The following is a 15,422-nucleotide window of genomic DNA, read 5'->3' as shown; positions in this document are numbered from 1 at the left end:
GATAATTAGACTATTATTAGTAATTATTATTATTATTTTAAATTTATATAATATATATTTATTTTGCTTTTTTTAAAATTTAATTGGGGCAATTGCCCACAAGTTTATATGGATCCGTCCTTGTTAGGGTGTTCTAATAATTTAGTTAACATAATTTGTAGCAATAACAGATGAAATCAATGATTATTAGTGAGCTTACTGATCTTTGGAGGTCCAACCAGAGTAATCGGCAACTTGTGTTAAGGCATGTCTCCATGTTCTAACTTTGTCACTTTTTTGTCCGAATCTGTGTTCATGTTTTCTGAAAGCTTCTCCGAATGTTCCATTCTGGTGCCTCACATCAGAAGGCTCCACACCGTAGAACACTGCTTCGATGTGTTGCCCCAATTTATGTTTGCATTCAAGAATCTTTTGGAGGTCGTCCAAGCACCAAGTGGAGGAAGCATAGTTTGGTGAGAGAACAATGATTGCAAACATAGACTCTTCAATTGCTGTGAGAAGTTCATGTGAAATAACATCACCTTTGCGAAGGTTGTTGTCATCAATGTAGGTAGTGATTCCGTTCCTTGTGAGAGCGGCATAGAGATGGCTAATGAATGCAGAGCGAGTGTCTTCACCCCTGAAATTCAGAAACACATGATACTTGCATGATCTTGATCTTGATGAAGAAGAAGAGGTGGATGCCTCTCGGGAAAAAACGAGGTTCGGACAAGAACTTGTCTGACAATCGAAATACCAAATTAATTTTCTCACAATCTTGGCAATTAAATAGGGAACAGCAAAAATAGTCCAAACCATAAATCCAATGCCAGAAATTAAAAATATATCAGACACCAAAGAAGAGGTTGAAGTCATGTATATAGAAGAGTATTATTAGTAACGAACTAAGATCCCTACTTGAAGGGTTTGTGTTTGGGTTTAGAGGAGGAAATAGTAGAAGCAGCTTAGGTAGCTTTACAGGGCACACTGGATGAAAAGAACGGGGGAGAAAGGGGACTCATATTAATTGTGGCTTGAACGCGGAAATGGAAGCTGCTTGGAAAGCCTCTTAATAATACGACTATACGACAAAGGAGGTTGACTTGACTTTGTTAAGGTTATATAATTCTTGTTTGGTCTTTTGTAACATGTATTTTATAGAGAAATTCTTAGGGGATACTATTTTTTTGTCTTAAATTTGAATCACAAGAGTAAAGAGAAATGTGTAGAGTGATCATAATTTATTATTTTTTGACTATTATTATTTAAAAATATGTAATAAAATATATTATTAGATTATCAAACTAAAAAAATTAGATTAAAAAATTAAATTAATAACTAATTAATGACAAAAAATAATAAATCCTGATAGCTTTATAATATTTTTCTTAGAATAAATTATCAAATTAGGGGAACTTGTTCTTTATTGAAAAATATTGATGTAGGTATGTATTGGAATAATAAATTAATATATTGCCAATATTGTTTTACCTAATATTTAAACAAGTTACACTTTTAATACACATTTTGGTTTAAAAATTTAAGTATTTTGTTAAAGTTGTTTAGCTACTAGTTTCTGCGAAAGATCATCTTCTTTAAAGATATAACTAATTTAGTTAACAGATCCAATTGAAGCTATCATACTATTAAATTTGAAATGAAATTCATTAGATAATTAGACTATTATTAGTAATTATTATTATTATTTTAAATTTATATAATATATATTTATTTTGCTTTTTTTAAAATTTAATTGGGGCAATTGCCCACAAGTTTATATGGATCCGTCCTTGTTAGGGTGTTCTAATAATTTAGTTAACATAATTTGTAGCAATAACAGATGAAATCAATGATTATTAGTGAGCTTACTGATCTTTGGAGGTCCAACCAGAGTAATCGGCAACTTGTGTTAAGGCATGTCTCCATGTTCTAACTTTGTCACTTTTTTGTCCGAATCTGTGTTCATGTTTTCTGAAAGCTTCTCCGAATGTTCCATTCTGGTGCCTCACATCAGAAGGCTCCACACCGTAGAACACTGCTTCGATGTGTTGCCCCAATTTATGTTTGCATTCAAGAATCTTTTGGAGGTCGTCCAAGCACCAAGTGGAGGAAGCATAGTTTGGTGAGAGAACAATGATTGCAAACATAGACTCTTCAATTGCTGTGAGAAGTTCATGTGAAATAACATCACCTTTGCGAAGGTTGTTGTCATCAATGTAGGTAGTGATTCCGTTCCTTGTGAGAGCGGCATAGAGATGGCTAATGAATGCAGAGCGAGTGTCTTCACCCCTGAAATTCAGAAACACATGATACTTGCATGATCTTGATCTTGATGAAGAAGAAGAGGTGGATGCCTCTCGGGAAAAAACGAGGTTCGGACAAGAACTTGTCTGACAATCGAAATACCAAATTAATTTTCTCACAATCTTGGCAATTAAATAGGGAACAGCAAAAATAGTCCAAACCATAAATCCAATGCCAGAAATTAAAAATATATCAGACACCAAAGAAGAGGTTGAAGTCATGTATATAGAAGAGTATTATTAGTAACGAACTAAGATCCCTACTTGAAGGGTTTGTGTTTGGGTTTAGAGGAGGAAATAGTAGAAGCAGCTTAGGTAGCTTTACAGGGCACACTGGATGAAAAGAACGGGGGAGAAAGGGGACTCATATTAATTGTGGCTTGAACGCGGAAATGGAAGCTGCTTGGAAAGCCTCTTAATAATACGACTATACGACAAAGGAGGTTGACTTGACTTTGTTAAGGTTATATAATTCTTGTTTGGTCTTTTGTAACATGTATTTTATAGAGAAATTCTTAGGGGATACTATTTTTTTGTCTTAAATTTGAATCACAAGAGTAAAGAGAAATGTGTAGAGTGATCATAATTTATTATTTTTTGACTATTATTATTTAAAAATATGTAATAAAATATATTATTAGATTATCAAACTAAAAAAATTAGATTAAAAAATTAAATTAATAACTAATTAATGACAAAAAATAATAAATCCTGATAGCTTTATAATATTTTTCTTAGAATAAATTATCAAATTAGGGGAACTTGTTCTTTATTGAAAAATATTGATGTAGGTATGTATTGGAATAATAAATTAATATATTGCCAATATTGTTTTACCTAATATTTAAACAAGTTACACTTTTAATACACATTTTGGTTTAAAAATTTAAGTATTTTGTTAAAGTTGTTTAGCTACTAGTTTCTGCGAAAGATCATCTTCTTTAAAGATATAACTAATTTAGTTAACAGATCCAATTGAAGCTATCATACTATTAAATTTGAAATGAAATTCATTATAAAAAATATTACGTGTATATCAAAATTCAAAACTCAGACATCAATGTTATTTATGTATAAATATATTTATAATTTAATTTATTTTTAATATATATTTTAATTTCAAAGTATATACTACACTACTAACTGATTTTAACGTACACCTAACACAATTGATTTTTTATATACTTATATGTACTCCTTGGATTTTAAGTTAATTATTCACTTCCAAATGTTTGTTTGGATTAAAAAATGATTAGAATATATATTGGACTTACCAAAATTAAGAATTAATCTACTCAAATCAATTAAAGGAGAGCTTCAGAAGATAATTATCCTTCCAAAACAAATGACCAGAATTAAAATATATCCAAGCCTTCACTAGTTCTGTTTTTGCTCAAGTAATAACTTTTCTTTTATGAGTTCAGTTTGCTCAAAAGTTGATTTTCCATTTGCTGCTTCAGATCCTCTCTGACTTGTTATGCTTGCCAAATCTCACTCCATGCTGCAGCAACAAAAGTTAAGAAAACAATTCCCTGTAATTTCATTGCAACAAATTACACCATGAGACACAATTTAAACATTTTTTCAAAAACATTCAAAACCAAGAACCTCGAACATCCATCACATGAACATAAACACAGCCTTCAAATGCTCATCTTACAAAAAATGCTCCTACATGGCAACCCAATTCATTTTATCTTTTTTCAATTTTATACTTCTTATGTCCACAATTACAAACATACAATTTAGCACACAAATACCCACATAACACAAACTCACCTCTCTCAAAAATTCAAAATACAACTCATGTATTTTTTTTCCCAAAGAATAAAAGGAAAAGAATTAGAAACAAAATCCAATAACCACATCATATAAACTCAACTACTCTTGTGGGTGAATCATTTCTTCATGCTCAAACTTCAACCAAAGCCAAGAGAGAACTGACAACCTGAATTTTGTGGACAAACTGAAGCCAGTTGAGCTAAACATGAAAGTGGTGTAAAGAACCGCTTCAATAGACAAATTCTCCATACAAAAACAATGCCCAGATTTGATGCACACAAGATCCTCTTTGCATTCATGACACCCCCTAAAGAACCACTCTGATCAGCTTCAAATATATCCAAGTCCTTCACTTGTTATGTTTTTTACTGTTGGATGCATGCAATGAGCTCTTTTCAAAAGCTTCAGATTTGGAGAACCATATAGCTCGAGTTTTAGACTTAGCAATGATACATGTAATATAGGTTTATAGAAAAACCTCTGTCAAGAGCTATAAGGACTAAGAAGAAGAAGTGTTATGGGAATGCAAAGGGAACAGGGTACACAAAGATCCCTTTCTCCGCAGTGGTAGCTTACTCTTCCTCTTCCTCCTCCAGCGGAGACACAGACGAAGGGGTAACCATGAGCAACTTTTTCCTACAAGGAGAAGAAGGTGGGGTGATGTTCATGTTCATGTTCAGATCAAAAGTTGCTTTTCTTTTTGATGTTTCAGTCCCACTTTTCTTCAAATCCTGGATGTCTTGCTTGCACACCCACCGAACCCCAGAACTGTGTACTTTCATTTCAACGTTATTAGGAAATACCAGTTCAAAGCGATAGTCTTGGCAAAATTGGTCAACAAAATAGTCACTGCTCAAGCAAAGGATGAAATGCTGAGAATTTTTAGTTTCACGCAACACAGTTAAATGCTTTGTAATGAATTCCTTACCGTTGCAAATCACCGGTAAATTTACCACATAATTACGACTACTTCTCCTTGGGCATAATTGGAAACAGAGAGCAAGTGCCATGGTTTCATTATGTGGCAATGTGACTGATACTCCATTACCCTCTTCTTGATGGACAAACCACAATGGAATTTCCTCCCCTTCATTCTGTGCGACCCACATTTGCAAGAGCCCATCAGAATCATGGATAGCTGATGCTGCAAAGCCACAACACAACTTTGATATAACATTCGAATGCCCTGCATCCAGTGATGCAGAATCTCGTGCATTTAACACTCTTATACTTGATGGAAGCTCTGGTAAAACCTTCAGACTAGGACAGTAGTCTAGATTCAGATGTCTAAGCCTGGGGAGTTCATGGATATTTATTGGAACCCTTACAAAATTGTTATGTGATAATTCCAAATCCCTCAAAGACACTAAGTTGCCAAGATTGTAAGACCACGACTCTTGAGATGTGACAAAACACCCCGATAATATCAGAGTATCCAATGAGGTTAGACTAGACAGAGAATGCAAAGATTGAAGGACATTTGGACAGTAAAAAAGATTAAAAAATGTGAGGGATTTTAACACTTGAATGCTGTCTGGAAGGCAAGTAAGCCTTTGGCAATGCTGTAAGCGCAAATCCTTTAGGCCAACTAAACAGCTAACCGTTGTGGGTAGTTCTTCTATGGCTGTTCCCCACAAATAAAGAACTGATAAATGTTTCATGCATTCTCCAAATTCTGGTGGTTTTCTCATACTTGTACAGAAACCAAGATCTAGTTCCTTAAGGGAATTCATCTCCAATTTACTCGCAAGAGTTTCAAGACTTGAGCAACGATATAAAATAAGTTTAACAAGGCTCTTGTGGCGTGTGAGATACGAGGGAAAATCATTCAGTTCATCACAACATTGAACGTCAAGTATTTCAAGATTAGGAGCTTCAGAAAGATCTGGAATTTGTTTCAGCCGATATAAGCACTTCAGATATAAGTACTTCAGCTTTTCAAGAAACTGAACAAAACAAAGAAACATCACACCATTACTATCCTTGCAAACAATAATCAATGCAGTAAAATTTAATAGAGCTCTGCACGAAAAGGTTCACCTTTTTTCCATGCCATACTTGTACAATGCTGGAGCTATCAGACAGATTAATTTCAACTAGCTCATAGCCTTGATCCATAAAGGGGAGAGTTTCCATTGGACAACATCTCCAGCGCAAAACTCTCAATGTAGAAGGAATATAGCTAAGAATTGGAGCTTCCACGCCATCTAAAATGAGGAGCTTTAGCTGACATATATCTGAAAAAGTTAAATCTCTCCAACGCATTATGTCTTGTTCTTGATAGAAATCCTGATCGCGTAAAACAGAGAGCAAGTGCCATGGTTTCATTATGTGGCAATGTGATTGATACTCCATTACCCAGTTCCTTATGGACAAACCACAATGGAATTTTCTCCTCTTCATTCTGTGCGAGCCACATTTGCAAGAGCCCATCAGAATGATGGTTAGCTGATGCTGCAAAGCCACAACACACCTTTGATATCACATTCAAATGCCATGTATCCAGTGATGCAGAATCTCGTGCATTTAGCTCTCTTATACTTGACGGAAGCTCTGGTAAAACCTTCAGATTAGGGCAGCGGTCTAGATATAGACATCTAAGCCTGGGGAGTTCATGGATATTTATTGGAACCCTTACAAACTTGTTCTTTGATAAATACAAATTCGTCAAAGACACTAAGTTGCCAAGATTGTAAGACCACGACTCTTGAGATGTGACAAAACACCCCGATAATATCAGGGTATCCAATGAGGTCAGACCAGATAGAGAATGCAAAGATTGAAGGACATTTAGGCAGCCAGAAAGATTAAAAAATATGAGGGATTTTAACTTTTGAATGCTGTCTGGAAGGCAAGCAAGCCTTTCACAACATCTTAAGTGCAACTCCTTTAGGCCAACTAAACAGCCAACCGTTGTGGGTAGTTCTTCGATGGCTGTATACGACAAAGAAAGAACTGATAAATGTTTCATGCATTCTCCAAATTCTGCAAGTTTCCTCATACTTGTGCAGTCATCAAGACGTAATTCCTTGAGGGAACTCATCTCCAATTTACTCCCAAGAGTTTCAAGACTTGAGGAATTACGTAAACTAAGTTTAACAAGGCTCTTGTGAAGTGTGAGATACGAGGGAAAATCACCCAGTTCATAACAATCTTCAACGTCAAGTATTTCAAGATTGGGAGCTTCAGAAAGATCTGGAATTTGTTTCAGCCGATATAAGTACTTCAGAGATAAGTACTTCAGCTTTTCCAGAAACTGAACAAAAGAAAGAAACATCACACCATTACTATCCTTGCAAACAATAATCAATGCAGTAAAATTTAATAGAGCTCTGCACGAAAAGGTTCACCTTTTTTCCATGCCATACTTGTACAATGCTGGAGCTATCAGACAGATTAATTTCAACTAGCTCATAGCCTTGATCCATAAAGGGGAGAGTTTCCATTGGACAACATCTCCAGCGCAAAACTCTCAATGTAGAAGGAATATAGCTAAGAATTGGAGCTTCCACGCCATCTAAAATGAGGAGCTTTAGCTGACATATATCTGAAAAAGTTAAATCTCTCCAATGTACTAAACCTGGTTTTCCATAGCAATCCCATTCGTGTAAAATGATGCTACTTGCTTCAGTTCCCTACATAACAAATCAAGGAGAAGTCATTTAATTATACTTAATTGATAGAATAATAGATGCATTATCAAATTCATATTTTAATTTTATAGTCTTATAATTGTGAAAAAAGATTCCACTCACCTTGTTTTGAGTAAGAACAAGATTGATATCCTCGTAACCCCGCAACCTGCTACGCTTGCTAGGATCATTTGGAGATTCCTGAATTACAATATGTTTGCCCATTTCTTCAACCAAATCATGCATCTCCAACCTACCTTTCTCATTCATAGTGAGTAGAGATCTATCGATCAAAGTAGCAATGCCAATTTCAACATAACAACCACACCTTTCTAATATTTTTATTACACCATCTTTGGAACGTCCTTTGAAAAAATAAGCAATATCTAAAAAAATATCCTTGTCCATGGTATCTAAACCATCATAACTTATTTTCAACGTATCAAAAATGTCGACATGTGGAAAGCTCTTTAACTTTCCAAGAGCACTATGCCAATCTTTAACGGGTCTACCACAAAGGTGGGAACCCAACACCTCAAGTGCCAATGGAAGACCAGCACAATATTGGACCGCCTGTTTGGACAAATCCAAATACTCTTCTGCAAGCTTTTGTTGTTTAAAAGCTTTCAAACCAAAGAGATCAAAGGCTTCACTTTCTCCTAACCCTTCAACATTGTAAATTTCATATGCATCATGTATCTTTAGCAGATGCATGTCTCTAGTTGTGATAATTATTCTGCTTCCAGGACCAAACCAGTCTTGCTCTTCGGACAAATTCTTCAACTGTTTTTCTTCATTTATATCATCAAGAACAAGAAGAACCTTTTTGCGACACAAAGCCGCCTGAATTATTCTCCTCCCATCATACTCATTATTAAAATTACTCGAACTTCCATTGATATGGTCAACAAGCTCTTTTTGTGCTTGAACAATACCATTTTTCTCACATGTCTCTCTTACACTGGCATGAAAATAAGAAACTTCAAATTCACTTTGGATAGCTTCATATACTATTCTAGCAATAGTTGTCTTGCCTATGCCGCCCATCCCACATATGCCTATGTAACGAACATCACTAAGCCCGATACCAATGTGACTAATCACTTGCTCCACTCTTGAATCAATCCCTACAAGCTTGTTCATGGAAGATGGCAAGTTTGGGATCAATTTTTTATGTATACTCTGAGAAATGTTTTCCACCAATGTTGCCTCATTCCTATTAAGAGAAACATGTTTCTTTGTAAGTCTGGCAAGGCATAAAAGAAAACTAAAGCAACAAAAACAGCAGAGGAAGTTTATTTTATGTCCAATTTCTTTTTATGTTTTCTTAACCACATACTAGAAGCTTGAGGATCACCCCAATCCAATTACTTACAAGTAGTGTACATATATATATACATATATTTTCGTATTGTCTAAAATTTCTCACTACTATAATTTTAGAGGTGTTCTAATAATTCAGTTAACATAATTTGCAGCAATAACAAAATGAAGCAAATAATTATTAGTGAACTTACTGATTTTTGGAGGTCCAACCAGAGTAACAGGCAACTTGTGTTAACGCATCTCTCCATCTTCTAACCTTGTCACTTTCTTGTCCGAATCTGTGTTCATGTTTCCTGAAAGCTTCTCCGAAGGTTCCTTTCTGGTGCCTGACATCAGAAGGCTCCACACCGTAGAACACCGCTTCGACGTGTTGCCCCAACTTATGCTTGCATTCAAGGATCTTTTGGAGCTCGTCCAAGCACCAAGTGGAGGAATCGTAATTTGGTGAGAGAACAATGATTGCAAACATGGAGTCTTCAATTGCTGTGAGAAGTTCATGTGAAATAACATCACCTTTGCGAAGGTTGGTGTCATCAATGAAGGTAGTGATTCCCTTCCTTGTGAGTGCGGCATAGAGATGGCTAGTGAATCCAGGGCGAGTATCTTCACCCCTGAAACTGAGAAACACATGATACTTGCAAGACCTTTTAGAAGTAGAAGTGGATGCCATATATATATGTTGAACTTCAAAAGCAGCAGCGTGGAATTGGATTGTGATTTGTATCTGCACTCTGCAGCATCTATAGAAGACTATTATTAGTAAAGAACTAAGATCACTTCTTCACGGGTTTGTGTTTGTGTGGTTAGGGGGAAATAGTAGAAGCAGTTTCGTGGTTTTATAGGACACAAAGGATGAAAAGAAGGGTAGGAGAAAGGGGATTATTATTCATTACAAGCCAGAGAATCCTCTCCCTTCCATTTCCATGGTGATGATAGTTTCTTCTTCCTCCAGGTCAACCACTTGAAGCAACTACTTTAATACTTTTTGTCAACACAAAGTTTGTCTAATAAGCACTTAACAAGTTTCAGAAAGAAAGATTCCTATATGAGTTTTGTGTTGTCACATTAACACTCCTTCTCCAAAAACCAAGTGAAGGAATAGTATGTTTCAAAACTTTGTGACATTACTTCACACACTCAATCTTTGAACTTTGTCAAACTAGCGATTTCCCTTTTAAAAAAACAAAGAAGGGAGAAAAAAGAAAAAAGAAAAAGAATTGATCAGGTTTAGTTCAGGAATTTTTACAAACACCCTTCAAGCATAACAACTAACATACAAGTTACAACACAAGAACAGGTCTAAGTGAAACTTCACTCAACTTGGCATACAATAATATAAAAAAAACTTTGTTCGAACTCAGAATCTAGTAGTTACTTTGGTCAATGACAGGCATTACTGTAAATAAAAATGCTCTCACTACAGTGAAAAAATTACTCCAAAAGATTCTGTTTCATTCATTTGTCTCTTCTATCAGTTCTATGCAATGAAACCAGAAAAAATGAAAAAATAAAAAACTTGCGGCGGTTAATGTGAGTGAGTCAACGGTTTAGAAGCCGCGTGGAAAATGGGACTTCAATGGGCAGGATTAAAAGTGAGAAAAGATTTTAGCTTTTGAGTGAAGCAAAGAGAACAGTTGCATTAGTTTAATGACAATTTGATAATACTAATTAATTAACAAAAATTAATGACTGAGGTGGGTGCTATTGGGTGATGGGAGAATGAGAGTGACATTGAAGAACTTCATTGCTTGAATTTTTATAATAAGGAAGCTGTTGAGATGCCGCTTTCATTGTGAAGCTCGCTTCCACGTAATCTCTTCTTTTGAATATCAAGGTTTTTTCTTCTTTTAATTTCATACTTTAATTTTAATTGACTGTAATTCAGTCAAATCGATTCATTTGAATAATTCTTTGAGAAATGCTACGTGAGAGACCTTAGAAAAATGATTTGTGTAACTCATGATGATGTATCCACTATCCAATATTCTTGAACAATTTACATTCTTTTGTTATTTGCTTTCATAAGTAAAAATAAGCTTTTTATTTAGTTCAAGAGGAATGTATGTTATTATTATTACATTACACCCATAATTTATAGATCATCTTTTTTCCTAACTACCCAATTTCCCTAAATCAAAATTGGAAAGTAAGAAAACAAGCACTAATTGTGAATCAAAGTTCCTATTCTAACAGCATTTAGAAATTAAGCGGATTAAGTATACTACTGAATTATATACATGAGCAATGCTAGGGGGCGAGCAACTTTTGTGATTGGTAGCCATCAAATAGCCATCAATGATGATCTAATGGTGTGAGATTAGTGTGAGATTTCATCCAATGACTCACCTTTCTCTGCTGGTTACATGCTGGCCAAAATTCAACAAAACTGCTGCCCCCTAGACTTTTCCTTACATACATACCTCATGAAGTGGTATTATTTATCTTGTGGAGAAGGGTAAGAGAGTTGATAATGCAGAGTCAGCATCAAATGTAGATGATGGTGATCTGGAAACACCATCTAAACCATGTATATATCAAGATACACATAAGTGGCTTACAAAACTAAGACAATTGGACATAAATTGGTTTGAATAACATGATGAGAGAGTAGTGGTTTATTTATAGTTCCATGGTTCTACATTATTACAGTATTTAACCCTGTACACTTTTCTGAGAGTAAGTAATCAGTAAACTCGCACTTTTGCTTGCAATTTTGAGCACTAAGTGTGAGGGTTTGCTCTTTTGTTTTTGTTACTTTTACATGTTCTTTTTTGTCGAAATTGACCTTAAGGAAATTGTAAATGATGGAACTACTTCAACAAGATGCTTCAATTTGTAAAACAAAGTGTGTATTGAAAGTGTAACTGAAATTGACATGGATATAGTAAATCCTGTAGTAAGGAGAAGTAAACTTTAAAGGTACTACTAATTTATTTAACACCATGAAACTCAATTTAAACATCTTTCCAAAAACATTCAAAACCAAAAACGTGGAAAATCCATCATACATGAACATAAACACAGCCTTCAAACGCCATATTACAGAAATGCACATGGCAACCCGGTTCATTTTATCTTTATTTTTTCAATTTCATACTTTTCATGTCCACAATGACAAACATACAATTTAGCACAAAGATGCACACTCGCATACCCACATAACAAGAACTCACCTCTATCAAACCTCTGTCAAGAGCTATAAGGACTAAGAAGAAGAAGAAGCGTTGTGGGAATAAAAAGGGAAGAGAGGTAATAATAATTCAGGTGGGTCAGAGCCTCTTGCTTTAGGACAAACAGGGTACACACAGAACCCTTTGTCTAACCGTTGTGGGTAGAGTTCTTCTATGGCTGTATATGACAAAGAAAGAACTTATAAATGTTTCATGCATTCTCCAAATTCTGGAAGTTTCCTCATTCTTGTGCAGTCACCAAGATCTAGTTCCTTGAGGGAACTCATCCCCAATTTACTCGCAAGAGTTTCAAGACTTAGGCAACGAAATAAATTAAGTTTAACAAGGCTCTGTGGCGTGTGAGATACGAGGGAAAATCATTCAGTTCATCACAATATTCAACGTGAAGTATTTCAAGATTGGGAACTTCAGAAAGATCTGGAATTTGTTTCAGCCGAGGGCACTTAGACAGATATAAGTACTTCAGCTTTTGCAGAAACTGAACAAAATAAAGAAACATCACACCATTAACATCCTTGCAAACGTTAATCAATGCAGTAAAATCTAATAGAGCACGAAAAGGTTCAGCTTTTTTCCATGCCATACTTGTATAATGCTGGAGCTATAAGATAGATCAATTTCAACAAGCTCATAGTATTGATCCATGAAGGCCGGCAGAGTTTCCATTGGACAACCTATCCAACGCAAAACTCTCAACGAACGAAGAATCTATCTATCTATTTATAATATATAAAAGCTGGTACCAATTTTCTTCACAATGAATTTAAACCTTCTCTTTTTGCTAATGATGTCAAGTCAGCAATTCTAATGATTTGGCAAAAGATGATAATCAACCAATCAGCATTTAATAAAATATTTTAAAAAAATTAAGACAAAAAACTCTTATCTATTATTTAATTGAAACATCAAGTACTAATTAAATATAATAAACATACATTAAAAAGTGTCATAATAATAATAATTATAAAAAATTTCAGTTACAAATATTCAAATTCTACAACTTATATATATTAAAACTTTTATTACTTTTCATTTCTTAATCTTTCATACTAATTAAAACTTTTATTACTTTTCATTTCTTAATCTTTCATACTAATTGTCAAAAAGTTTTTAAAAAATAATATAACATTTTTATATATTTTTCATTCTCATTTATTCATTTTTTAATTATTTACAAACAAAAAAACGTATAANTAATAAATATAATATATCACATAAAATTATTTATCTCTCCACGCATGTCTTACTCTAATATAACTAAGAATTGGAGTTGTCACGTCATCTAAAATGAGGAACTTTAGCTGACATATATTTGATAAGATAATGACTGCTGGTCCTACAATTTCTAATTAATATTAGAATTCAAATACTTCACTTATGTTAACTGGATAAGATAAGATAAAACAAGATAAGATAAGATAAGATAATTATTATAAGCTATATAAAGGAAGCCAGAAACCCCACAGATACTCACTCATTCCTCGTACTTTATACCTTTCGGATTCATTCTGACTTAGAGGTCGAAGCATCTTTGCAGTTATCTCCATCTTGCCGCTCCAAGAAGACGATCCCACAACCGTTGCAAGTCCCTGATCCGACAACCACTAACAACAATGGTTCTCGAGATCAGCATTGAACCCAGCATGATCACCCAAGTCGAGGCTTACGACCCCACTTACCGCCATTATTCTTACACCGTTCATGCCAACGACCAACGCATCCTCTGCATCAACACCACCTCTTCCCAAACGCTCTCCAAGTGGCTCACCAACCTCCTCAAGTCCACTCCCAAAAACACCCCGGTCATCGTCGGCGTAACCGCAGAGCACCAATTTACCAAGTACACCAAGCGCGGCGTCAAGGACCACGGCTACGACTTCATCTCCCTCTGTGTTGGCTCTCACTGCCTCCTCTACCCTCTTCCCGGACAAGCTGACTCTTACAAAGCGAAGCAAAACCCTAGGCCCCTCTGCGACTTCTTCGCCAACCCTAGGGTTATCGCGGTGGGAATGGAGATCGAAAAGGTGAAGGCAAAGCTGGAGAAGCACCACGGGATCGAGCTGAAGAAGGCGTTGGACCTTAGGGCGATGGCAGAGGAAGGGATGAAGGAGGTAGGTCAGAAGGTGGATCTGTGGCGGTACAATCTTGACAAGTTGGCGAAGACGGTGCTGGGGAAGCACTTTGACGTGGAGAGGCCGGAAGAGAACCTGGACTGGTACGATGAAGACACCTCGTGCTGTTATTACAATGTGTATACGGATGAGAAGACAATGTTCATCACCATTGATACTTATCTTTGCCACCTCATTGGTTTCGAGCTGCATGGTATGATCCATGGACATAAAGCTGGTAAGAGCCAAGATTCTTGCAAGTCCAAGAAGAAGGTTAACAAGAAGAAGAACTCATGAGGTGCCTTTGATTTCTAAGATGCATGCATAGTTTGATTAGACTTTAGAGTAGTATATGACAGTGATTCGATCCTTGTTAATGATAGTAACTTTAAATCTTTCAATTCTTATCTGGATTTGGATATAAATTTTCATTATTTTATATGATTTAACGATATAGTGGCTTCAGTGGCGTTAATCATTTTTTTTTTCAGTTCTAATAATACAATGCTTAATGAACAATTCCACTTTAATTTTAGCATAATTAAAAAAGGAGTTACATATATAAAATTGTTTAAAATATTTTTTGGAAAAGTTTAGGAGGCAGCAGTTTTGTTGAATTTTGGCCAGCATGTAGCCAGCAGAGAAAGGTGAGTCATTGAATGAAAACTCACATCAATCTCACACTATTAGATCATCATTGATGATTATTTGATGGCTACCAATCACAAAAATTGTTGGCCCCCTAGCATTGCTCATATTTTTTTTAAAAGACGATCTTTTATTTTAATTAATCAAAATGCAACATAAATAAATATTAGGGCAAATCACCCAAATAAAATATTTGGATTCCAAAATTACGAAAATATAATTTTTATAATTTGGATACAAAAATACAATTTTTTACAAAATTATATAAATCACTGAAAAAATTTCACAATTTTTAAATACACATAAATAGTTGGAGGGTCTATTGTTGTTTATGTTCAGGTTGCATTTGACCAGAATAAAAAATGAACATAAACAGTAAAAGGCTCTAGCGGTTTTATGGTTGCACTGACCTGCACTTTACATACGAATCTAAAGTGAACAGTGTGATGT

General features: G+C 35.1%; 4 protein-coding genes across 8 annotated transcripts in view; 1 reads left to right on the top strand and 3 right to left on the bottom strand.

The window, feature by feature from the left end:
- The window catches only part of LOC107612453 (TMV resistance protein N), a 5,309-nt gene extending 4,439 nt beyond the window's left edge, over positions 1–870 (bottom strand). For all 3 annotated transcript variants that reach the window (XM_021110117.1, XM_021110116.1, XM_016314147.2), the window contains exon 1: positions 200–870. In XM_021110117.1, the coding sequence (XP_020965776.1) occupies positions 200–855 (656 nt within the window). In that variant the 5' untranslated portion in view covers positions 856–870. The remainder of the gene's footprint in view (positions 1–199) is intronic.
- On the bottom strand, positions 1,657–2,680 carry LOC107612458 (TMV resistance protein N-like). The gene has a single exon (XM_016314157.2). It carries the CDS (start codon positions 2,502–2,504, stop codon positions 1,845–1,847), a length of 660 nt encoding a protein of 219 aa, XP_016169643.1. The 5' UTR covers positions 2,505–2,680; the 3' UTR covers positions 1,657–1,844.
- On the bottom strand, positions 3,943–11,200 carry LOC107612454 (TMV resistance protein N-like). 3 transcript variants are annotated; one of them, XM_016314150.2, is made up of 5 exons: positions 9,214–11,199; positions 7,820–8,912; positions 7,679–7,699; positions 6,105–6,368; positions 3,943–6,010 (listed from the first exon to the last, which is right to left on the bottom strand). In XM_016314150.2, exons 1-5 carry the CDS (start codon positions 9,690–9,692, stop codon positions 4,637–4,639), a joined length of 3,231 nt encoding a protein of 1,076 aa, XP_016169636.1. In that variant the 5' UTR covers positions 9,693–11,199; the 3' UTR covers positions 3,943–4,636. The 3 variants fall into 3 exon arrangements, with proteins under 3 accessions (XP_016169636.1, XP_020965777.1, XP_016169634.1); XM_021110118.1 differs by lacking the exon at positions 6,105–6,368 and adding an exon at positions 6,937–7,320 and having other exon boundaries at positions 3,943–5,626; positions 7,415–7,699; positions 9,214–11,198; XM_016314148.2 differs by lacking the exon at positions 6,105–6,368 and having other exon boundaries at positions 7,415–7,699; positions 9,214–11,200.
- LOC107611744 lies at positions 13,827–14,621 on the top strand. The gene has a single exon (XM_016313638.1). It carries the CDS (start codon positions 13,827–13,829, stop codon positions 14,619–14,621), a length of 795 nt encoding a protein of 264 aa, XP_016169124.1.

This window comes from Arachis ipaensis, chromosome B08 (assembly GCF_000816755.2).
Source record: "Arachis ipaensis cultivar K30076 chromosome B08, Araip1.1, whole genome shotgun sequence".
In the NCBI taxonomy this organism is placed as follows: Eukaryota; Viridiplantae; Streptophyta; class Magnoliopsida; order Fabales; family Fabaceae; genus Arachis; species Arachis ipaensis.
This window is presented reverse-complemented; position numbering and strand designations above follow the sequence as displayed.